The 24,776-nt window shown below is 42.8% G+C and overlaps 1 protein-coding gene and 1 long non-coding RNA gene across 5 annotated transcripts in view; one reads left to right on the top strand and one right to left on the bottom strand.

Annotated features, from left to right (window-relative positions):
- The window catches only part of LOC138686821 (uncharacterized), a 36,604-nt gene extending 14,997 nt beyond the window's left edge, over window positions 1-21,607 (top strand). The window contains exons 4-7 of one of the 2 annotated variants that reach the window (XR_011326119.1): window positions 2,224-2,339; window positions 9,218-9,371; window positions 18,219-18,294; window positions 21,512-21,607. This is a non-coding gene — a long non-coding RNA (uncharacterized lncRNA). Of the gene's footprint in view, window positions 1-2,223; window positions 2,340-9,217; window positions 9,372-18,218; window positions 18,295-19,527; window positions 19,730-21,511 lie in introns of those variants that run through there. The other variant, XR_011326120.1, reaches the window with a different exon arrangement.
- Window positions 1-23,352, bottom strand: part of MYO7B (myosin VIIB) — a 59,176-nt gene extending 35,824 nt beyond the window's left edge. For 2 of the 3 annotated variants that reach the window (XM_069791910.1, XM_069791911.1), the window contains exons 1-17: window positions 23,182-23,352; window positions 16,764-16,806; window positions 15,273-15,386; window positions 14,489-14,641; window positions 13,039-13,223; window positions 12,079-12,200; window positions 11,242-11,384; window positions 11,037-11,150; window positions 9,196-9,349; window positions 8,163-8,239; window positions 7,731-7,850; window positions 7,364-7,506; window positions 6,244-6,454; window positions 3,691-3,826; window positions 3,306-3,466; window positions 2,233-2,283; window positions 303-440 (exon numbers count right to left, since the gene is read on the bottom strand). In XM_069791910.1, the coding sequence (XP_069648011.1) occupies window positions 303-440; window positions 2,233-2,283; window positions 3,306-3,466; window positions 3,691-3,826; window positions 6,244-6,454; window positions 7,364-7,506; window positions 7,731-7,850; window positions 8,163-8,239; window positions 9,196-9,349; window positions 11,037-11,150; window positions 11,242-11,384; window positions 12,079-12,200; window positions 13,039-13,223; window positions 14,489-14,641; window positions 15,273-15,386; window positions 16,764-16,781 (2,040 nt within the window). In that variant the 5' untranslated portion in view covers window positions 16,782-16,806; window positions 23,182-23,352. The remainder of the gene's footprint in view (window positions 1-302; window positions 441-2,232; window positions 2,284-3,305; window positions 3,467-3,690; window positions 3,827-6,243; window positions 6,455-7,363; window positions 7,507-7,730; window positions 7,851-8,162; window positions 8,240-9,195; window positions 9,350-11,036; window positions 11,151-11,241; window positions 11,385-12,078; window positions 12,201-13,038; window positions 13,224-14,488; window positions 14,642-15,272; window positions 15,387-16,763; window positions 16,807-23,181) is intronic. The other variant, XM_069791912.1, reaches the window with a different exon arrangement.
- Window positions 23,353-24,776: the final 1,424 nt, after the last annotated feature.

The raw sequence follows: 24,776 nt of genomic DNA, 5'->3' as shown, positions 1-24,776 counted from the left end.
TTCCCTTGTTGAGGGGCTAGAAACTCTCCAGTTTTGTCTTTATCTTTACAGGAAAGGCTTTTACAACTCCTCTCAGGAATACACCTCTGTGCTTTTTTGCCATCTATTACTCTATGATGCTTTTAAGAGAAGTTTTTGTAAATTAACAATGCTCTATCCTACCTATCTTTTTATTGCAATAATAGCCTGTACTCCAGCTCTTCTTGCCTGAAGTACAGATATAAAATGCTACACAGCAACTGACAGCTTTTTCTCATTAAAAAGTTTACTGAAGGCAAGACCTCATATTGTTAAAACATTACCAGTGGTTTCTTGTAGTCATTTGGCTTGATGCAGCGGATGAAGTATGGCTGGCACTGCTCAAGGATTTTCATTAGTTTTTCCAGGGATTGCTTGAACTGTCCTCCCAGAGTAGAGAGCCGTTTGGTGGTATCCAAGCCCTGGGAAGGGTAAGCACATGCTGACTGCTACATCATTCACTGTTAGAGGGCCAATTAATACATCTTTGTATTTTTTGTACAATGTAACACTATCACACAACTGCCAGGAAAAAAATTATTTACTTACATGGGAGATAAATCAGCCACCTGTATCTTATTAATTTGGGTTTATTCTTGCAAAGAAACCCCACTGAGCTACTTGCCCTACTTGGATATGAAGTTTCAGCAGTGGGGGTGGCTGTGGTAGAAGCAATTCCACCCACATGATCCTGCATAGGTCTGGCTCTTCCAACCAAGGCTGCATTTAGTGTAGGGGGCTGCATTTAGTGTAGGGCCTGGGTGCCAAGCTATTATTCATGGGTGTGTGCCTGAAAGCTTGGTGAAAAATAGCCAATCCTAAAGCAATAATAACATCCAGCCAGATATTTTGCTGCCATCTCATAGCTAACTGGGAATGCTAAAGATCCAGAACAGCTCATTCCATAGTGATTAGGATGACTGATTGTCTTGCTCATTAATACTACAGTAAGCAGTGAAAAGGCAAACTTTACTGGAGGATAAGGTAAGAGCTACTCCATTTATGGCTGCATATAAAGTGCTTTATGTCTCACCACTCCTGGGCTGAATTTTGCTCCCAGTTACCATAGAGTAACCCCAGAGGGATTGCACTTGGCTGCAGTTAGCTCCTGATCTCCCCAGCTTCTCTGAAAGCAGAGTTCCACCTATGTCTTTTTCACACAGATCATCACAATAGGCCTAAGCTTCTACCTCTTAGTAGGTTTTAAGGGCACATTAAATTAAGGTGACAACAGTGCAGATTCCAAGTAAAAAAAGGACTCCACTGGCCTTTCACATACAGGCATGGAGCTAATCATTGCAGCACAATACAGCTAGTTTGTTTGTTTGGGGAGTTTTGGTGGGCTGTGGGATTTTGGGGGGGGGGGTTTCCAAGTAAATAATTTAAAGTCCAGTGGCTCCCCTCACTTCCATGGTCTTTACGGTACCTCCTTCCGCTGGTTCTTACGTTTAAAGTGCCCTTTTTAACACTCAAGTAGCCACCTTCTGCTTTAACTACAGGGCGATGCTGCCCTCCAGCGACCAAACACTCATGCCTTTGGAAAACAGTTCCTGGGAATGTCTCATAGCAGCTCTGATGCATTTTGGGGCTAGTGAGCATCTGTTTGAAGTAGATATGATAACAGTATATACATGTTTAAGCTGTATAAAAGTTAAAAGCAATTTGCACTCGCAGATCTTAGAGGCATTTCTGCTGTATCAGTAAATCAGTGGGATGGCCACACAAGTCTGAAGCCCGTGCCCTCATGATCACACATATATAACATTGTTAAAGTTGAATTTGTTGTTGAAATCGTGGTGACTTTTCTCCCCTGGCGTGTCAGGAGAGCAATTCTGAGACCTCAGGACAGCAAAGGTTTTTCTGGCACTTCATTCACTATTCTTTTCTGTAGCCTGCTTCTTAGGCTTCCCAACAGTGGCCCAATGCATTTGAAATTAATAGGGGTATTTCAGCTAACTTCTGTGCATTTTGAAATGGGCAGTAGCCCACATTTAGTATCTCCTTTCTTGACATGCTGCTGTACTTTCTAAATGTAAGGAGAGTTTTTTTCAATAACACAACCTTTTTATAGAGGCAAAAACCATTAGAGCATTAGAGCAATGTAGATAGATCTGATATTTAGTATGAGGTATTCATAGCATTTAAGAGATGCTAAGCCAGTTGTCTGCTGCTGCTTGTACCACTCCTGATATTCTTCTCCCCCAGGATGTTTACCTGTGCATGGCCAGATGTTCTGGACAGCAGAAAGCCACATTGGGATAAAGACTGAGGAAGAAAGGACAGCATCAGAAAACAATGCCAAGAGAATAGAGAGATAACAGGTAAGATAGCAAACTGACTGTTTGTTCAGTACCCTGACAGGAAAACTCAAAGATACAAACATTAAAAGCAAAAGTACCCTCACAGAATGATGACACTGCATAGTTAAATGCTCAGAAATCAAGGTATGTGAAAGTTGCAGCAGGGCAGAGAACTTGAACTCTGCCCCACACTGCTTCTAGTCCACTGCACTTTACACCCTCATTTTCACTAGGCAGAGGACAAGGCTCCCTACACCACTAGGCACAGATGATTCTGTGATAATTAGCCATCATGAACTTCGTCACAAAGTTGCAGCAATATGTAGGGCAGTAAGACTGTGTCTACAGGTGTCACTGGGAGCAGGAGACAGTATCTTTCTGAGGCAGCACAGCTATTTGCACCTTTGTGCTAACCCATCAGCCCTCTGCAAGAATGAAAAGGCCAGGATCCACCTGCCAGTTGCCCAGTCAGACCCCTTAGTGTTACGGTCCCAGCAGACTGGCTACATGTGCAGTATGGCAGCAGTTTAGCTGCTGGCTTCTGCACAGGTACTGGCTTTGCAGAGGGGTCTTTGTTTTGTGCCTTGTTCTGTTCCAAGGAACCTTTTGAACTACAGTTTCCTCCTACTAATTTACACCCACCTGGCAACATGGATGCAGTATGAATGCCCAGGAAGAGCAAACCCACCCAGCTGATGACAGCATGTGGGGAGGTAGCACAACTCATGCTTCTGTGACAGCCTGCAGGCATGGCTACACAGGTGTCCAGGGATGCAGTCCTGGGAGACAGGGCTGACATTACACTTGTTTACAGCATGAATGTCAGACCCAGCTTTTCCTGCAGACTCCTTTGCAGAAATGAGTTGAATGAAAGGGATAGAGATTTGCAGAGACAGTGCAAAAGAAAGAGGAGGTCAAGAACAGCCAGAGCCTTATGCAGGAGAGGATAAATGAGTTGCTTCTGCAACTCAGTGTCAGTAAGCCAACCTTGTAGGCTTGGTCAGCTCCAAGATGTCGGATGGTCCCACGTCCCAGACTAGATGGGGTCGTTTCTACCTGGAAAATCTCTCTCAGGAATTTGTTTTTGGAGGAATGAACCGCTTGCATTACATTAGCACTCAGTGTGTCCCGATTTTTCTCCAGGAAATCTATAGGATAGAAACAAAATCAGCTTGTCACCTCTGCAGCCTGCTGGCTCTAGTGCCACTCCGTCTAGCTAAAATCCACTTCATTTACAGTAACTTGCAGATTAGTTTAGAATAATCCTCCTGACCTGATCTGACTTGAGATCAACACTACCCTGGAGTGCCACACATCCAGGGCAGGTCATGCCCTTCTTTTCACCCTCCATATCCAGCAGAGATAGGCTCACCTTTTGATTCATAGAAGACAACCCCAGCAAAGTGGTTGATGCCAAACTTGGTGTCATGTACGCTCTTAGGTGGGATGTAGACTTTACTTTTGCCATGGAGGGAATTGATTTTGACGAGCATGGTGGCATCTGTGCCCTAGAAACAAATACAGGCAAAAAAGGACAGTTAAGCAGATTCCCCCAGCACTGGCCTATGCTCAGCAAACAAATAGAAGTGGTGCTCAAAGATAACAAAAGCTCAAATTCTGCCTCTTATTTGTGTAGCAGATCTGGAGGAATGTAGTTGCAGAAGTGTTTATCCCTCAAGCATCAGGACAGAACACACCCCAAGAGCATAAGGCCTGGTATCTTAGGGCTGTACACAAGCCCCCATAATATTACTAACATCACCAGGTGCACTGAGAATTTCCCAATCTTTGGACTCACAAGCAGACCCCACCCACCCCACCCCACCGCCCTTCCTATGCCATCCTACCCAGTCATGCTCTAAGGGGTGCATGCTCTTTCTCCCAGGCAGGCACAGTTATTCTTTCACTCCCCAACTGGTGCAAGACTCAGAGATCCCTGGAAGAAGTCAGCCTTGAGCAGATACCAGTCAGCATGCCCAGATCATGATTTCCACAGGCAAGGCAGTCAGATGGGTGCTTCTCTTCAAGGGATGCCATCACAATCTCACAATCTCATCCCCTTGTGGTGCATGTGAGGCTAGCTCTGCTCACTGGCCCATCTTAGGGGGTAGTGAGTGCTGTGCTATCTGAGAAGTCATGTGCTCTGGTAATCATAGAAGAGATGCTTTCTTCTCCTGACTGCAGGACCACCCTCTTCTTAGGGAAGAAAGGGGAAAGCTGTCTGCCTGTACATGACCCTCTTGTTACTTGAGGACTATAAATGAGCTGAGGCAGGGGCTTGCTTTTCTGGACAAGGCCACGTTACCACCTGATTCCTGGACCAGTAGTCCTGCTTAGCCTCACCATGCTCTGGAGACTATGAAACTGCTCTGCAGGGATGTCTGAGATCAGATGCTACTTTCATCTCTGCTCTCCTGTTTGAGATGCCTGGCCTTCACAGAATAACATTTCATAGAATCATAGAATAGTTTAGGTTAGAAAAGACTTTTAAGATCTTCGAGTCCAACCTTTAACCTAGCACTGCCAAGTCTACCACTAAACCATGTCCCTAAGCACCACATCTACACGTCTCTTAAATACCTCCAGGGATGGTGACTCCACCACTTCCCGGGGCAGCCTGTTCCAATGCTTGACAACCCTTCTAGTGAAGAATTTTTTCCTAATATCCAATCTAAACCTCCCCTGGCCCAACTTGAGGCCATTTCCTCTCGTCCTATCTCCAGCCACCTGACAGAAGAGACCAGCACCCACCTCACTACAACCTCCTTTCAGGTAGTTGTAGAGAGTGATAAGGTCTCCCCTCAGCCTCCTTTTCTCCAGACTAAACAACCCCAGTTCCCTCAGCCACTCCTCATAAGACTTGTGCTCTAGACCCTTCACCAGCTCTGTTGCCCTTCTCTGGACACGCTCCAGCACCTCAACGTCTTTCCTGTAGTGAGGGGCCCAAAAGTGAACACAGTATTTGAGGTGCGGCCTCACCAGTGCTGAGTACAGGGGGACAATCACCTCCCTGCTCCTGCTGGCCACACTATTTCTGATGCAGGCTAGGATGCCGTTGGCCTTCTTGGCCACCTGGGCACACTGCTGGCTCATACTCAGCTGGCTGTTGACCAACACCCCCAGGTCCTTTTCTGCCAGGCAGCTTTCCAGCCACTCTTCACCAAACCTGTAGCGCTGCATGGGGTTGTTGTGACCCAAGTGCAGGACCTGGCACTGAGCCTTGTTGAACGTCATACAGCTGGCCTCAGCCCATCCATCCAGCCTGTCCAGATCCCTCTGTAGAGCCTTCCTACCCTCAAGCAAATCAATGCTCTGCCCAACTTGATGTCCTCTGCAAACTTACTGAGGGTGCACTTGATCCCCTTGTCCAGATCATTGACAAAGATATTAAACAGAAAACCTTCATAAACCCATGCTGACTGGGCCTGATCACCTGGTTGTCCTGTACATGCCACGTGATGGCACTCAAGGTGATCTGCTCCATAACCTTCCCCAGCACCAAGGTCAGACTGACAAGCCTGTAGTTCCCCTACAGTTCCTCACAATGGTGACATTGGTCAACTAGGTCTGTCATCCAGGAGAATAAAGAGCAGGCTGCAGCCCAGACCAACAGCAGAACAATACTCAAACAATATACAAATTCAAAGATTTCCTAAGAAGCCCTTATAAAATGATCCAGACTCCTTCCTTCTCTGTCTGGAACAGCTGTAAGAGCTTCAACAGCAAGGTACCAGGAAGAGCACATTCCAGCAGAGAATGAAGCATTTGTACAGTGAGCTAATTTAAAAGAAACATCTATGGGGAGAAGACATTGCCTCTCGTAATGTATCCGAAACCCACTTTTGCACTTTTCTCTGTGTAGAGCCAAGCGTTACCTGTAAGCTCAGTGCAAAGCCAGGCATTACAAGTGAAACCAGAAATTTACCTTTGGGAACTTGCTCTCTTCATCAATGAGGGAGATGATATTCATAGGCTTGAGTGCGATGACTTCCAGAGCCTGGTGGTTATCAGTGAAGTCAATGTTATTCCAGGCAATGTGCTCTGCAAGGTATTCCTCTTGCTCCAGCTTGAAGACATGGTGCACGAAGAACTGCTGAAGGTGCTCATTGGCGATGTTAATGCAGAGCTGCTCAAAGCTGGCGCGGGACAAGATGGGAACCCATGATCATCATTGGCCAGTGCTGCACTGCTTTGTGGTATTTGTTTATTCTCTGTATTAAATACACATCCAGATATACTACTGCTATATTCCACAGTGTTAATGATCATCACCACTGCATGTTGCCAATCTTAGCAATATAAGGGATGCATCTTCTGCTATGATAAAGGTAAGCAGAAATGAGCCAACTGATGACTGAGTGTTGCTGAGTAAGCAAGGAAAGATATTGTATGTGTTTCAAGAAACTCTAGAAATAAAGGGGAACATATAACTGTGAAAATAGCTTGACTGTATGAGTGTATGATGTGTTTTTACTTACACCAGCACTACCACTTCTTTTGTTAGTTACTCCTGAATGCTGCACCTGGTAATTGCTGTGGTGCACTGTGTGTGCCTGTGGAGTGCTCACCACAGTGAGGACCCATGTGGATTGCAACCTTCGGGAACAGCATAAAATAATAGGAGAAAACACAAAAGATAGACAATGGGCTGAACAGATTCTAGACCATGTTCCAAAAGTCGGTGAGGAATATTATCATGTTGAAAGCAAGCAAGATGCATCACTTGAAATGGATTGGAAAAGACTGTAGAATATGTGCTGATGGTTTGTGGAGTACTACTGATATGGTACCATACAACAGAGAGACATAAGCAATGGCTGCACCAAAATGAAGGTTGGGGAAGGAGGCAGAAATATCACCAAGACTGAAGAAAAATGGAACCTGTGCATGATCATCATTGGGAAAATTCAGTGATGAAAATTTCACTGCTTTTCTGAGAATCAAGACGATAACGAAAAAGCGTGTGTCTGTTTGGTTTTTCATTTTTTCTTTTTATACCAGCTGCTTTTCAGCTTCCCAGTGGAAATGAATCTAGACCCTCCTACCTGTTGTTGCTAAAGTTTTCAAACCCAAAAATGTCCAACAGCCCAATGGACTGACGCCTGTCTTTAGGCTTCTGAGAAGTTGGGTTGAAAATGGCTGAGTTGATCTTGTTCACTATCCACAGGAAAATCCGTCCATATATACCCTGAGAAAAAATTAAAGAGGAATTAGAGCCCATCATTACAGCCTTTAGATATAGTTTACTGCTTGCTATCATGCTGCTAAAGTACTGTCAAACTGTGCCTGAAACCTACGAGGGACCAGAGCCCTCTGGGTGAATGTTTGCCACATAAGGCTACTCAACCAGTAAGACAGACAGCTCTGAAAGGATCCCCAATCTTTAAACAGAGAAGATGTATGCACTAGTACCTTCACAAAGGCATCCCTCCCATCTGCAGCTTGAACTATGTTCAGAGGCCTGGACACACTTTCTCCTCGGACAATGATGGAGAGGTTTGTGAGGCTGTTCTGGAGTTCACTGGAGTCCACCTGGAAGAACAGTTATGGCAACCTGGTCATTCCAGGTGGATAAAGGAGATCTAGCAAAGTCTGTCTCAGCGAGAGGGCCATGACAAACTGCCTGTCCAGCAGCATTCACTGGTGGCCTGCTGTCCCAGTTAAAGATCTCCTAGCTCAGAGAGACATCTGCAACAGTATCACTTGAGTGTCAGCAGGAAGAAGGGGACATGCCTGTTGTATGTGTATCCATACATAAATACTCCACAGGGACATTCTTTGTCAGTGTGCTCAGGGAGCAAGGGTGAAGGAGAGAACTAGTAGGAGAAGATGAGAGTCCATTACCTCAAGCAATTTGGTTGCGATTGAAAAGTGTGGTGAGTCCATCACATCAGAGCAGTCCAAGTTGTCATACACGGCCGCTACAATGAGGAAACAGTCAATCTCAGGGTGATTCATTTCTGCTAGAGTGGGGTCTGTGCTGTTATCGCAGCCATATTTCTGTAACCCTGTAGCTCTGGGAATGTGGCAAGGCAGTAAGTTCTCTTTTGAAATTCCTGGGTTTGATGATTTTACTAAGGAGGGTCCTGATTTCACCCAGGGATCCTGGGATGTATGGGGCCCTCACAACTCCAGAACATCAGGCTAAAAATAGCAACAAAACTGACAAGGTTATTCATTTTAAATAGTAGCTATTGGGAATCTGGGAAAGTGGTATCTGACTTAAGAAAATGTGTTTCTGAAAATATTTTTTTCTGTGTATCTGGCTTGTGGGAAATTTAGACAACAAAAGGGATTGAGAGAAATCCCTCATTTTAGCAGCCGGCATTACTCCAAAGAATCCAGCTGGCATCACTGTATTGGGCCCTCTGTATCACAAAGTGAGGAGGAGTTCTTTTCTAAAAAGTGAGAGCTTCTGGCATCCTGCTGGTGGGTGTCTCACACCGTACCTGTGCCATACCAGAAGTGCCCTTACACAGGTGAGTGTTCATCAAACTTAGCCAGGAGAATGACTGCTATCATTTCCACAGCAAACGTCACTCAGCTCCTACCTGTGTCCTCTGGCTTGCGTAGCACAACAATCAGCAAATTTAACATGGCATATTATCTGTTGTTTCAGTCTGTGTGATAAGGGCCTATTTATAACCATGGAAACCTGATGGCATGACAAAATAATAGTAAGATGATGTTTTTCAAAAGACTAGGCAGTGGAGTCACAAATCAGAATTTCATGGTGCTTATCTGCCTGCCCTCCCAACCCTGTTCATCTGTTTATACAGGGCAGAGCAGCACAACCTAATCCATACAGATGGAAGCAGGCAGCACCTTTAGGCCTTTACTATCGAGTCTGAGGAAAGGCAGACAATGCTGAGTTTACCTTCGAACTCTACATTCCCTAGGTGCAGGATTGCAGCCAGCAGCTTGCTGATGTCCCAGTGCTCAGAATCTGAGAACATGAGGATCTTCATAGCCGAGCGGATGTGGGCATAATCCTTTGCATCATTCCGGCTGTCACAGGACATGCAGTTGCCCTGCAAAACACCACACCCACAGGTAAGGAAAATCCTCCCGGTACTTGTACAAGGAAGAAAGGACCTGCAGGCTGACAAACCCTTGTACACAATGTGGATACCCTGTGAGCCACTTGCCACAAGACACAAGGTAAAAACCTATTTAGACTTTCTGTATGCTTTTCCCATGGCTGTTTCTTCCCTCATCTCCACTTTCAAGAAGAACCCATTAGCAGAGGGCTAAATAATGCATTTTTCCAGGGCTAGACTGAATACTGGAGAAGTCAAAAGGAAAAGCTGAGGGGAAGGCTGCTCTGGAGCATAGAAGGACAAGAAAGATTGACAAGATTACCTACATTTACAAGGCCATGTCTGTTGCTTTGGTTTCCTCTCTCTGCCTTGTAAATGGACAATTAAGAGCCCTAATCCCAAATCAAAGCAAGTAGGACTGGATCAGTATTAGAAGGCAAATCTCAAAATAAGAATATTAGGTTCTAGTGGAAGACAGATGGAAGCATCCAAGGCAGCATCAGAGGAACCCTCAACAAAGCCTGCACAGTAAGTCCTAGGATGCTGCTCTTGATAGAAACTATTTTCAGCCCTAATGGAGATGGGAAAATGCTTTTTTTTATCCTTGTTATTACCAACAATATAGTGTGATGATTAAAAAAATTAAGTATTCCTAGACATTTCAGTTTACAGCATGTAAACATGCCAGCTTGTGCCAACAGCTGACCTGAACAAAACCATGGATGTGTTCTCCTTTAATCTAATCCTCCTATCCCTGTATTATACTGCCCTACTCCTGACCCAGGGAACATCAGACCTTTTTATGGAATGGCCAATGTGTGAATTGCAGTCATCAGCTCTTGCTGCAAGATCATTGCTATTTTGAAAACATTAAATTTGAAAAAATCTCCAGCAACTTTAATTGCTTTGCTTTTGAGACTCCAAAAAAAGCTTTATAGGCTTGATTTAAATTCCTCTGAAACTAGATACCCAGCTCCCATTAACTTCAGCAGAGGCAGGACTTAGCCCCATTTTTTCCATGGCTGTAGAACAGCCCAAATCAAACCAGCTGACATATTTAATATGGTATCTGCACAGCCTAAAGAACAGGATTTTCACAATGGCTTTCATGCCCTAAACCAACCAATTAACTATTTTCAAAAATCTCACCTATGAACATACCACTCTTGCCACAATAACAACATAAACCCACACAGGGACATTAACATCAGCTGTTGGGGAGGTTAGATTGAATGCCAGTTTCCTGCATTATGTATATAAGGTTTATCAGATATAAGGACTAGGATTCTTCGCACTGTTTCTGCTTATTCATTTCCCCTAAGGTATACATACCTGATTAGTATTCTCCCTGGCATGAGAACCCTTGCATTCATCTGAAATCTGAGAGCCTGTGAAAGCAGGGGTTATTTCCCACCTACTTTAAGATGTCCTTTATGTTTCTTAAGTCTGACTCTGATAGAAAGCTTTGAACAGCCACAAGCTGCCTCCCACTGGCAGACATTACAATAAGTCTTTGAAACTGAGGCTAACAGCACTTTTGGTGTTACTGCTTCTGGTACTCTAAGGAAAGGACTGTTCATATTTGGTAACTACCCATCTGCAGCTCCGATTGATTGTAATCACTCACTGAGAGATCAAAAGGCAGAGGGATAATGGAGAAGAAAGCAGAGACTATTACCATTGTGAGATAAGTGTACTCTGAAGCAGTGCCCAGATTCAGCATCTTTTTCTGCTCTGTATTCATCCCCATTAGCATGCAGTAGAAGATGTGATAGTTCCTCTCTTCTGGAGCCTAAAAGAAAGAAATAGGCCAATGGACAACCTTGTCAGCATAAGCTTGTAACACAGGAGCAGGCAAAATGTACATCTGCCAGTGCCCTCACCTGCCGGCAAACCCGGGACTTCTCCAGGAGAAACTGTTCTATCCGGGCTCCTTCTATTACACCATTGTGGTTGAAGTGAATATCAATATATTTCCCAAAGCGGCTTGAATTGTCATTTCGAATTGTCTTGGCATTTCCAAAAGCTGATGGGCAGGGGACAGAGAAAGTATATGGATTATTGCAGTTAATGAACATCAGGTCTATTTTTATGCCCTTCTTTTTTTGCTGCTGGTATTTTACATGTTGTGTTCCAAATGACAGTGCTGATAAGCACTGAACAATGTCTGGTCTCAGACTGCCTCCTAAAGAGAGAGACAGGGATACTGTGTATCCAGATAATTGCGTCCTAAAAGACATATTCAAACGATCCAAACATATCCTATATCTGGCCAGCCAACAGAGCTGGGCAATTCTAAAGACTTCCAGAAGGACTTCCTGGGAACACACTTGATCCCTCTACAGAGAAAGATGGGTGTCTCAGGGAGCTCCCCTGTAGAAACATCCACGCTTGGCCAGTCACTTTGCCACTATCTAGTGTGAATGTTAAACCAGGGGTCTTTACCTTGGGGTCTGCATTCCCAAGGACTCTTGTTCTCCTGGCAGTTCCAGGTTACACACTATAGTGGCACCTCCTCCTACAGCGTGGGAGATGCTGTGTACTTCATGGGGACATGGCAGAAAAGTATAGAGCACTTCTACCCTGCATCACCAGTGTTTCAGGGGTTTTAGCAGTTATGCAAATACAATGGTTCAAAGATCTGTTTCTGAATTTTTGTCCTGATACAAAAATCCTGAGTTAAAGGTGGTAAATCAGGCATGTTTGCCTAAATAACGCACCTTCCAGAATGGGGTTGGCCTCTAGGATTTGCTGCTCTATCCAGGAATGCTGGCCACTGACAGCTGCCAAAAACTGTAGTATTAGCTTTGTGCTTTCAGTCTTCCCAGCTCCAGATTCTCCACTGCAGTAAGAAACAAGACCATGACAGGCTTCCTTTCTTCTTTTTTGGCAAAATGGCAGACCAAGTTTAAAAAAAAAAAATCCCACTTATATTTACCCTGTGAGGACAGATCAGACTGTCTTTCATGGAGGGCTGGAGAATTTGTCTTTCATCATCTTATCTACTAAAATTTAAGTTGTCTTTTAGACTTAGGCTGAGGACTAAATTCTCCCACTGATTAAAAACAAGCAAATCCATGGAAGATATTCTGTACCAGTGCAAATTAAATGACCACTTGCTTTTATCCTTTAACACATTACCAGATTTTCAATGCTAGTCTTAGCAGATCAATTGAATTGCCTCAGCTATAATTAGATATTATTGCAGTGAGACTATCTGATTCTTCACACTGATGATTAACAGAAAATGGGTACATGTTATGTGTTTATAGGATGAAGAAAGCTTCCCTCCATCTTCAGGTTAGCAGAGGTTGTTTCTCTCCAGGAAATCTCTATTCTCAGAAAATACATGTAATGTAATTATCATGTCCCCACGGTAAAACATAGCCTTACATCACACAAGCTCATATTTTATGTTTCTATATGTAGTGACCATGTGCAGAATGTATCATCACATTCAAAGATTCTGGGGGAAAACAACGGACTTCCAAAATCCCTTGCTTATGTTCTAACTTTTGCAGCCCTAACTGAAAAGGAAGTAGCAGGGGAGAAAATATTTCCTTCCTGTTGTCTCTAGTCTTATCTGTGTCCTTCCATTTGGAAGGTCTCTTGGGTCCAGAAAGGTGCCTCAAAAACATGCCAGACTTGGTTTCTGCTACTTGTCCTCTGAGTCCAGTCACCTGATCACACAGCACTGGTCCCTCTTATTCCTCTTCATATTGAAATAACAGTTGTCTGCAATGGCGAAGACATGAGGTGGTAGCTCTCCAATCCTCTTGTTAAAGTACAGTCTGATCTGATCCACTGTGTAGAGGGGCAGCAGCTGGTATGGATTCACTGCTACCAAGATTGATCCTGTGTAAGTCTGGAAAACATTTATGAGTGTTATTTCTAGCAGCAAACCTGCAAACAAGAATACAACCAAAGCCACTTACAGTATAAATCTAAACAGAGGCAGGAGGGAAGCCTGGGAGATCCACAGCAGCACTTAGGTGAGGCTGAGCCTGGTTCCTCACTGTAAGCTGCTATTAAATATCCCAGGATGTGAAGGTTTTTGTAAAAGCAAGAATGCTAGCTATAATCTCCTTGCCAAATCACAGCTCAGTTCACTGTTTCAAGCTAAAGCACAAGAAAGTCCAATTTGACCTGGCATTTTTGTGTGTTATATGCTGTTTTATAGTGTTTTGTTAAGCTGCTTTTTTGCTCTAGTGCAGATGTAGCTGAACTTTGCTAATGGGCAAAGTTATGGTTGTGTCATTCATGCAGTCATTTAGTAACATTTGTAAACAACAGCACCATTGAAATGGAGGCTGTTGAAGGCTGTGGAAATGCAAGGCAATAATATTGTTCAAGAACTTCTACATAAGACACCTGCAGACTGCTAGTGTCTAATATAACAGGTTTATACACACATCTTGGTAGTTATAACTGCAGCATCTATAAAATCAGTCCTTGTTTACACTAAACATCACCACATCTGTGTTGTAAGAGGCAGTGTATGTAGTCCTATACACCAGTCCTATAGTGTATATAATATGGGAGGCAAAGCATGGAAAAACCTGAATGTTATTATCATATTACAAACTGGGAACTAAGGAACAAAGAAACTAAAAATGCCAAATTGCTCAGTCACAGATAAAACCTGTAATGGACAAGAAATGAAACTAGGTGTCCTAAATATCCAGATTTATTCTTTATCTATTTTATTACATCAAAATCAAGTCAATATTGACTTGGACTGGAGGATAATCCAAATCATGTCACTGTGTACTAGTTAGATTGATCTGGGTCACAGCTGCATGTAATAGCAGCACTAAACTGTAACATGGGCTGGATTTGGCTAACTGTCAGTCACTGGTGGAAATGATCACTCTAGGAGAAAGTAAGCAGGGTCACTACCTATGCATATCTCTGTGATTTCACAGACTGCTATTAGCTCTCTTCTTCACAGCCAAAGGACTTGAATGAAAGAAGAGAAAAAATACATTGTGTCTCCCTGGCACCCTCAATCAGTAAAGGAAGCAGACAGCCCCGTAAGTGAAAGGCTTGCAGGCTACTCAGGTGGCTCCACTAAATGTGTAGTAGAGGTTGTTCCTGGAAAGTACTATGCCTGGTGACCTTGGCACTCACATAGATTTTGTGCTCCTGGTGGCGGATGAGGAGGTTGTGCACCAGGCCTGCTTCATGGAGATCCCCGAGGCAGATCATGTCTTCCACCCCCTGGACAGAAGAGGGGTGCATCAGTCGCACCATGTGCATGTTCCGAGCCGTGATCCAATGTTCCTGAAAAAGGCAAGGCATCAGCTTTAATGTGTTATGCTGTTGCCCAGAGGAAACCAAAGGAGAGCCATGTTAGACCAGAGCGAGCTTTAGTATAATCCATGCTCAAAGCAGCATATTCTAACAAACAGTTGACTAAGCTACAGAAATTAACTGGTTTGCTGCTCCCCAGGACCAGATGATTTAAAACAGTGGATGAAGCCTTTCACGTGGGTCCTGGACATCACCAAATTTAGCATTGTTCAGAGTGCAGCTCTGCCAGGTCATCACAGCCACAACATTGTATGAGGTAGGGATGAAACCCCAACTGACTTCACGGGGAACATGATTTCACCTAAGGCTCCACCAGATTTAGGGATTGGAGCCTGTCCATTTCCTTTTCTTAACTATGTAGATATAACCTCTAGCTGAGGAAGCTCTGAGACTTCATAGTGCTGGGACCTGGAGATACTAGGGTATCACCCTATACTTGCTTATTTTTATATTCTTTCTTTCAGTATATCCTACCAGACATTATCAAAGTCAGACCATTTCACTAGATGGAGCTTTGATCTGACCCAATAGGGCCATACTTTTGTACTTTGTGGTTTTAAATTTTATGTTCATCTTTAGAGAAAGTTATAGTGTATCCCACCTTGCCTTCGTCATCCTCCAGCAAGATCCGTCCTGAGTCAGAGTCCTTCACAACTGCCCCGATAGGGACATTAAATTCACTGTTTAGCTGAGTGTCCAGCCACACATGATCACCCTGGGGAGAAGAAAAGATATCATCAAGTACAGTGGCATACTTGATGCCATGTAGCTCACAGGCATACATCTCTTGGTCTTAATTTTTTAGTGATTTGATTTCTTTAGCAGTGTTTAACTGGATAAGTTCTTACTGCTCGCAGGCAGTACAGTCTAACGGTTATAGTATCGGGACCTCTGAGTTCTGCTCCCAGTTCCACAGCTGACCTGGAAAATGACTTTGGACAAGTCATCAAACCCAGCTATCTCACAAGAAGAAATGAGGCAGCACCTTTTACAAGGACAGCAATTACTCAGGTCCACTACCTCCCACAGATTGGTGGGAGGGCACAGTGAAGGCTGGTAAAGTGCCCTGGCAGCCTCACATTAGCTATGGTATTCTTTCAGAAGAGATGCTTGAAAACATAGTCATTACCAGGAAAAAGAAAAATAAACAAACAGATGTACAGACTAGATGCCTGGCAATGTAGAGGGCTCTGTTGCAAGAGTTTTCAGATATACTTTCTGCTATAGCTACAATCACGTAGAAATGTTAAGTGCATACATGATCTCTCATTGGAAAAAAAAAGCATTCTTTATTCAGCCCAGCTCTTCTGTTCACATTTGTAGAGGCATGGCAATATGCTGCCTCTCTGCAGAGCAAGCAAGCACAAACTGCTCTGCTGTCACTGGAGCTCACTGTGTGAGCTACAGCTGCCCTGTCCTAGGAATGAACAGCATCTTGGTGTTGCCTGTGCTACTGTCTTGGTTATACTCCCCTACTCCAAGCCCCCAGGAATACCTTCTCTTGCTCCAGGCACTAATACAGATGCAAACAGAAAGCTTTACTGTAATGGCTGGAATGAAAACTGAACAAAGCTCAGATCTGTGGGTCAGATCTTCAATGGGTGTGAACTGGCTTTCTAGCTGAGTGTCTTGTCATATACAATTTTTGTTACATACTGCAGCATTTACTGTCAAAGTTTCAAGGTTTTTACTGAAATATTATTTCTTTTTCCTCTCAAAATACTTTATGGGCTTACATTTAAAACCAAACAACTGTAGTGTAAAGCATCTATAAGCATTGCACAAGGTTATGAGGAATGTTACAGGCTAACAGCTCTTGTTTTCACTGAATAAAACTCCAGAGGTAATCTGTGCAGTTTCAGTGCCACGCCTTGTGACAGAGGTCACCAGCTCAGCATGAGCACAGCCAGGCTAGGCAAGACACGTCTGCATCTCTAGTCTAGATTGATATTATTTTATTGGTATGATTTTATACCTTGTTGATACTGGGTGATTGCTACTTTCTTTTTGAGTTGAACCATGATGTTAAGGTAATTTTCTCCTCTTTCGGCCTCAGGCTAATCAGTAAATCACACCAAAGAATAGGACTTACCTTTCTGAAAACCACCATTATGTTTCAGATCACTGTATGTAACCTGCAGTGCCAAGAAGAACATAATGTTAGGCCAGAGAAGGGCTCAGACTTTGATCAGAAGAGACAGCGGCGTTTCCTTGAGATTTTCCATGTAAAAAATAACAGAAAAATGCCTTACAATAATTCTGCTTATGGATTTTGTTAAAGCAGAAGAGATTATAATAACCTACAGCCAATGTAGAAACAAGGAAACCATCTACCCAAAGCAAAGAACCTGCAGCACTGGGGTGGTGGTCTGCTCTGAGTTCTACCACATAATCCTGGAGATGCTCTCAACCCTGAAGAGGTCACTGTGCACATTTTCATACTGAATAGTTCCCTCAATCAAATGCTAGGCACATTTATTGGCTGAATTTCAAGTTTGGCTCACAAATAAAAAGACCCCACAATGCCATGTAATTTGATGCACAATAGTTACCTTTGGCTCACCCCTTAACCCACCAGTTCAGTTCCTATGAGTGGCTAGCCCAGTGACACAAATCCATACTTTCCTGAGCTGCTTAGCTCCCTCAGACCCTCACAGCTTGAACCTACTACTGTATAGAAACTGAGGTTTAGAGTTCGCCTTCCTTGGCTGGAATGGGAGGGGTTGCAATGAAGGCATGAGCAGGAAAATAAGGAACTGGAGGGAACCACAATAAAATTAGGAGCTCACTATCAAGAACATAACATTGAAAAGACTGGTGGCCAGAATTCTAGACCAGTGCTTTGATTAAAGGGTGATGCTGTTTAGGCTGCAATCCTCAGAACAACCAAGGAACCAAAGTCTTCAGAAGCCACTTCCTTTCCCATAGGCTACTGCAGCTGAATTTTGGGGGTGATTCCAGGACTAGGTGTGATTTGCTGGCTCCCACTCTTGCTACAGCAGGAAGGCTGCTACATGTGTTTTACTGTGTGTGGGAAATCACGGGCAAAGACTCTTTCCTAAGTTCCCTTTAAATGTTTCCAGAGTTCCAGACAGGATTTTTTACCTGTTATCTCTTCCTACTAGCAGAAGTGATCCATGCATGCTAAGGCTGTTGAGTAACCTGGGATTCAGTAGCTGCTGTGTGCAGCAGACATCAGTTATTAGCCCAGGTCTCCACAGCCTCATATTCACAAACTCCTCACAGCTGTGTGACCCATTCTGCTCCCTCCATTCCTCTAAAGGATCTCTCCTTCTATCCATTGTTCCAGCACACCCAGAGAAAAGGCTCAGTTCAGAGTTGGTAATAAGAATGAAATGCTTGCAATAAGCAAAATGCTTCATAAAATGCTAACCTTGGACCAAAAATTAATTATATTTTTACCCTTTAATGATCTATTATTAGTAATGTTTTCTTAGCATTTTTATCTCAAACACATTTTACAACTTGTGTTCAATGAGGACATATTGAACCATCTGCATCCCTTCTGCACATTCCTGTTTGACAGCAAACTGCTTGGAAACCACTTTACAAGATGAGTGGACACTACAGGACCAGAAAATAATCTTTGGCACTTATTCCAGGTAAGTCCATGATCTCTCAGAACATGCCCCATGAAGAAGAGAGACACCTGTTCTGGTTTTATCTTGACACTCAAATCTAAATTTCTTGTTGTCTAATAGCCTTTGGAGAAGTTATTTTATTCTGGCCCTAAATTGTGCTTGCCTCGGTTTTGGATAGGTTCTCTAGAAACTTTGAGCAAAACAAGAAAACTAGAAATTAACTGATTTGGAAGCTCTATTTTCTACTTGTGCTATACAGATAATGATCAAAATCCCAGTTTGCAGTACCATTAATATTAGTGATTAATGGGATACTTCATCAATAATTTCACTGAAATCCTTGAGATTTCTTCTATCATGTGTAAAGGCTTTAAAATCTTATGTTTAAAATGTTTGATAACTATTTAGAATTCTGTGTAATATGTATGGTATATATTTTTGAGAGGTACCCAAATTTCATTACTTTTCTGATTGAATCATTTAAATCATTTTATGATTTATTTTCATTTTATGGCGGAGCTATACAAGTTTCTGAGGTTTAGAACTTTGCAACTAAATTATCAGAAAGTCTTTCAAGTCACCACTTTATTTTTGGAAATTCATGCTCCTGAAAAATGAAGATTACCATTAAAAACCCCTCAAGGTGAAGTTCAGGGTTACCGTTGTTTTCTCCCTCTTGTTTTAATAAACTTCAATGTTAAAAGAAAACATTGCAGTGAGAGAATTAGGGCTCATTTTATCACTTGCTTTCCTATAGCTGCCTGCTTTTTTTACTTATGTTATTTGGGAAGGTATAAATATCTTCCAAAAATCATGGTCTTATTTAAAATTGATGGCTGCATAAACAACCTTTTCTTCAGACTAAACGGAAGGAGCAATTATACTCCTGTATGCAAGATACCGCCACTGTTGTGGGTTACACCAATGTCTTATCCATAAGGAGGGCAATTAGGGTAGCAAAATGGAAAGTAGGAAGTGCTTGACAAGCTACATGATCTTTGTGCCCTATGTGTGGCTATAACGGGCTATACAGGAGTGTGGATTGAACAGGCTTTACAAGCAAGCCCAGAATGACTTACCACTTTAAAGTTATCATAAGATATGATGAAAACAGCTAATTATCAAAATTACAAAATGTATTGTGATCCCAAAGTGAAAAATAAACAGAAACTTCAAGAGATGGCAGACTGCTGATGTAGAAGTCCAATGCTAACACATTTTAAAGCAGAAATTTTAAATGTAATTTTCACATAGGTGACCCAATAACAAGAAGAGAAGTGGAATGTCATGCTTAATAACACAAGCTGGCACATGGAGAAACTGCAAGGGCTGTGTCCCCAACACAACACCGTCTGACTATATTAAGAACTGATTTTCCCTGTGAGACCAGGGCAACCTCCAGAGCTCATCTGTAACTAAGACAATTCTCAAGTTTGTAGCACAACATCTACGAAAACTTAGCAATGCAACATGCATCTGTTCTTTTTCTGGCTAATTGTTTTTTTCCTGTTGTTTTCTTACACTCTCTCAAAAAGGAACTTCTGTCTTCTTTCATAATCAGTTATTCTTAGGGTGAAGTCCTCATGTTCTTATTCAGGACTCAGGAACCAGATCTGCGTATTAACTTCAACAATGTGATGACCTGTTACTATGAGCGATGCAAGGTGGTACAGAAGCATGGTACATAGGAAACAAAGGCCAAAGATGCGCCATGGTCAGCCACAGTGACTCACAACTGACAGGTACTTTCTCACCTGTGCCATAAACCAGAATACTGCAACAGAGCAGAAATGTCCACCCAGAACAAAGAGGGAGTGGTACGTGCAAACACGAAGCACGGCAATACTGCATCACATCAAAGGTATAGCTAGCTCCAGATCCAGTCTATGATAGCAGCCGAGAATGGACATGTAGGGAGGAGATCCCACATAATCCTGGGATACACAGTTTCAACATTTAAAATGCTTATTCCCAGTTAAGTCATAAGTGGCCAACCACCCACCTGCTTGAATGGCTGCCTTCTGACAATGCCTGGCTCGCTCTGTTGCTTTTCTTTCCAAAGTAATGCAGCACCATAAACCAAATTGCACCCCACAGGATGGGAAATGACCTCTCCAGAAGAAATCTTCACTGTCTGGCTTCTGCACCCAGTTCCCTCTTTTTCATAAGCATTGGAGTAAGAAGGAAAAGGAAGGTGAAATGGGCACCGGTGCTATTAAGGGATCCCTCACCAAGTGCCAGTTCCCTCCTGCACAAAGGAGGAAATGACTGAAGCATGGTTATTTATTACAGGACTTTGCTCCCAGTTCAGCATATATGTCATTTCCATGTCAGGTGTTCCAGTAAGCAGGGAGGCTAATTCTTGCCTGGGTGAACCTTAAACTACAATCTCTCCACTGTGCCTGAATCCCTTCAGGTTTCTGGAAAGCACTCCCAGAAGAAAACCCTTTAGCATCTGGTCTTATGCTGCTCCAACACCACTGACTTCCCTGGGATTCTCTTGGAGTCACCCTGTTAGATAAGAGGAAAATCAGGCCCTTATCTCTCATCTCTCCCCTTGGTTTTGCACAGCTCTTTCTGCAAGGTCAGAAAATGCCCATCAGTCTTTGTCCTGTTTGGAGTGTTTCACAGTACCTAGATCTCAAAGCAAAATAAACTCATGACACTTAACTGAAATTGATACACACACATATATAAAGGGACAAAACTTCCTGGTTTTGTTATCATTAATTTATCTCCCAGCAAACATTCTGTCCCTGTGTTCCAGTATCTACGTGCATGTTAACTCCCTATGTGCCTGACTCTCTCTTTCCAAATCAGGACAGGATGGCCAAGAGCTTCCCTCTTTCTGGTTGCTCCATATGTAACCTCTGTAATCCTGTGTCCTTCTTGCATATCCTGTTGAATTCCAGCACTAGAGGTGATGTATGGGAAGGAAACAGGAGTGTAATGTACCTGTACAGAGGCAGATACAGGGTTTCTCTAGCCAGAGCAAGGACCCAGGAGTCAGGCACATTTCAACCCTAATGGTGAGCCCAAACCGTGAAGACAAGATTTTTTCCATCCACCTTAACCCAACTGTATAACCTTCCTCCAGGGCACCATACACAACAGGTGGCTTGCCTCACTACACACTATGCTGTATGCCCTTTATTAAACATGCAAATGAAAATGTGCAGTAATTGTGAACATGAGCTAACACACCTAATACCTTAATTCTTATTTTCTTGTTTCCTAGGTTCAGTGTAGCTGCACTGTATGATAGGAAAGACAACAAAAAGCCTCCATGTCAGAGACAGATTCTTGGGGCTCCTGCTGTAGTCCCATATCCAAATCAGAGGTAATCATTCAAGCATAGCAATAAATAGTTGGGAGTAATGTGTGTTTATCCACATTACGTATTTGTGGTTTAATATTAGCCTCCTTACCTGAGAGTTTTGTTTAAGTTTTATAGCAGAAATGAAGCTACAGGTACAGAAATAGAGCATAGGCCCTTCAGGGCTCAGAGACTTTGAGAGAGATGCAGGAAACCGCAAGGCAGAGAGGAGACCTTTCTTAACGTTTCTAATTGTGCAAATAATTCTTATTCAAGGATTTTGCCTCAAAGTAATTCTTTAGCAGATTTATTTCTGATACAACAATTTTTAGAAGAAGTCTGTATGCTGTATGTGATTAACAAAATTTCAGGTACTGATGTTATTAGACGAAGGTCAAATATTGGCAAATAAATCAAAGTACATACTTTTATACTACCAAGACAGATATCTAAACCCAAAACTTTTCGTGTAATTAGACTACAGGGAAAAAAATGCCATGCATATTTCTTCAGCAAATGAAACATACCCACTGAAATTCCAAATGGAGTGTGTTTTGGGGTAGAGAATCTCATTCTAAAAATATATACATTTTTAACACTTGTGCCCAAGATGCAGTGAGCATACTATTTCAGAGAGAAGTACAGTATTTCTGCCCTAGTACAGTATATAAACTATATGAGATGGAAACATAGGGAACTCAAGATAGTCTGAAAGAAAACCACAACTCATTGTATGGCTGAAATACATATTGGAAGGAAGATGGATTTCCACAGTTAAGTCTAGACATACTCAAGAGCCAGAAAACATAAGCTGAAGGAGTAGAGACTTGATATACTAAGTGGAAGCAGCCTAGATGCTTTGTAAAGCACATGTACCTAATGACAGATGAGCAGGTGGCTTGCTAAAGGCTTCTTCAGAGAAGTGCCTGTGAGTGAATAGGAGTATCTCAGGTTTGGGATGTCACTGAACTGTGCAAATGGGGAAAGACAGGAGCTTGCCAGGAGTGAGCAACTCTGTGTACTGCTGAAGACAGAGTTTAGTGAGGGACTATGTGGGGTATAGACACATTTGTAGTTGTAATTAGGGGTAATTTGTACTATGGTCTATGCTGATGAATAATGCACTGAGAGAAGCAACAAATTAAAATTGGAAAATCCCTGGTGAATTTAGTCCTGCTGTTGTTCAGAGCAACAGCTCTGTCCGGGTAGACATGTGTTAACAAAACTGCCTCTTCCTGACAGCTTCCTAATTAAGAGATTGATGTCAGGATCAAAAGGGTTTAATTTGCACATGGCACTACCTCTCACATTTCCTCTCCAGCTAAATCAAAGTGGCCTTGTCATTTCTGCATCCCCGAGTCCTAGATGCCAAGCATTATTTTATGTTAAACTAGGGGTTTTTCTGAGGTTTCTGAAGGGAGGTGGTTTGGATATAACAACTTGTATTTTAAACTGTTCATTCAGAAGCCCTCCTGTCTACACTAACCTCTTTCCATTCCTCTAAGCAGATTTGTAGCTTTAAGTCACTGATGTCTGTTAACTCTGAAAGGTGCACTGCAGGGAACAAAGCAAATTAAATAAGAAGTACATACCAGTAAAGGATTTCCAAGTGCATCCCTTGGTTGTCTTGAGCATTCTGTCCCTCAGGGAAAGGCTTATTTCATTCCAGCCAGTTCATGATATTGTAAAGAGAGGTAGACTGGTGGGGCTCTGGTATCTGTGTCATTACACGCCTTCACACACACCATATGGGTGCTGCTTACTCTGCTTGCTAGAAGGCAGGTCATTCTCCCCCACTGTGCAATCCCATTATGGTCCAAGTGTCACTCCATCCTTCCTTTTGGGATGCAGCCAAGATGGTATTACAAGAGTATATTACAGGCCAGTAAGTGCCAAGTTCTGGCTCATGAGGGTCAAAGACATGTGCATGCAAGCATGCATGCTAGTGTGCATGCTAGTGCACACGCTAGTGCACACACACACGTTACCTGCAGAATAGCTGTCAGAATTGATGCCCAATTATTCAGCATTGCTGAGGTGAAGCTGCTTAAGACACAGGTGCACCCTGTCCTGTGTGGTGTATGTGGCATGTCACGACACTAGGCTCAGTGTTAGGAGGTTTTGTTTCAGAAGGATGGGAATTCATAACTGTTAGAAGGAACCTCTATGCCTCCTTCCATTTTCAGTAAATGCAGAAATTCTCTATTCTCTCATCAATGCAGCCTCAGCGCAGCTGGAATTTGGGACAGTGGCTTGCCATCACTGCAAAACACGACACATATTTATAAATGACTAATTTCCAAGGAAGGCTATCGTCATACTCTGATCCTGCTTGGAACTTTAGTATGTGATAGACTTATTTGTTTTCTGGGCACCTTGATACAAGTTCCAGGTACCTTGGTAAACACTATTCAATCTTTTTTTTTGTTAGTTTCTATTTATGTTTCCCCTCATCCATTATTTTCTGTTACATTACTCCCAACTTGTTATTTCCTACCTTAGTGCTTTGTCTGCAGAGAACTTTAATTGTTGTGTTGTAATGGGTCACGTTAAAGTTGTCATACTGCCTTCTATTTAGTCAGTTGTAGAAAGCCATTACATTTCTTTATGAAAGTCAGATAAGTGAAACAATGGGAGCCTCCCATCACATACTGGCACATGGGCCTGCTCCTTTGAGAAAAGATGTAGGTGAAACCACACAGTGCAAAGAGCTAAAAGCAGTAAAAGTCATATAGGAGTGGGAAAAAAGGATGTGATAACCATTAAGAGCGTGGTCCTGAGGATCACTAAGGGACCTTTGGGCCTATGTGGAAAAGACCTATAGAGCTGTAAACAGAGACATCATTCTCTATGTTTTATGTATGCTGCTTTCAGGTGGGGGAAAAAAGGGCTTTCTGCAATTTTGCTAAGAATGTAGGATTGTATCCAACAAACATCTGACTCTGCTGCCAGCTTCTCCTAAGCGAAACATTGTAGAAGATGTTGAGTACTGACTCAGTTCAGAGTTCAGCTGTATTTAACACAGTACGCTGAACTCCCTGCGTTAAAACTGTACTTGCTGCTGGAGTGTGTTAGTTTATAATGGCTTAACCTCTCTGCCATCCATTCTAAAGTGCCTGTAGCACAGAAGAAATACTGACTCATTTTGACCAGAGTTCTCAACTTACTAAATTTTGATGTCCCTGAA

This window comes from Haliaeetus albicilla, chromosome 9, assembly GCF_947461875.1.
Source record: "Haliaeetus albicilla chromosome 9, bHalAlb1.1, whole genome shotgun sequence".
Taxonomy (NCBI): domain Eukaryota; kingdom Metazoa; phylum Chordata; class Aves; order Accipitriformes; family Accipitridae; genus Haliaeetus; species Haliaeetus albicilla.
The sequence above is the reverse complement of the archived record's forward strand: the minus strand, read 5'-3'. Positions and strand labels throughout refer to the sequence as shown.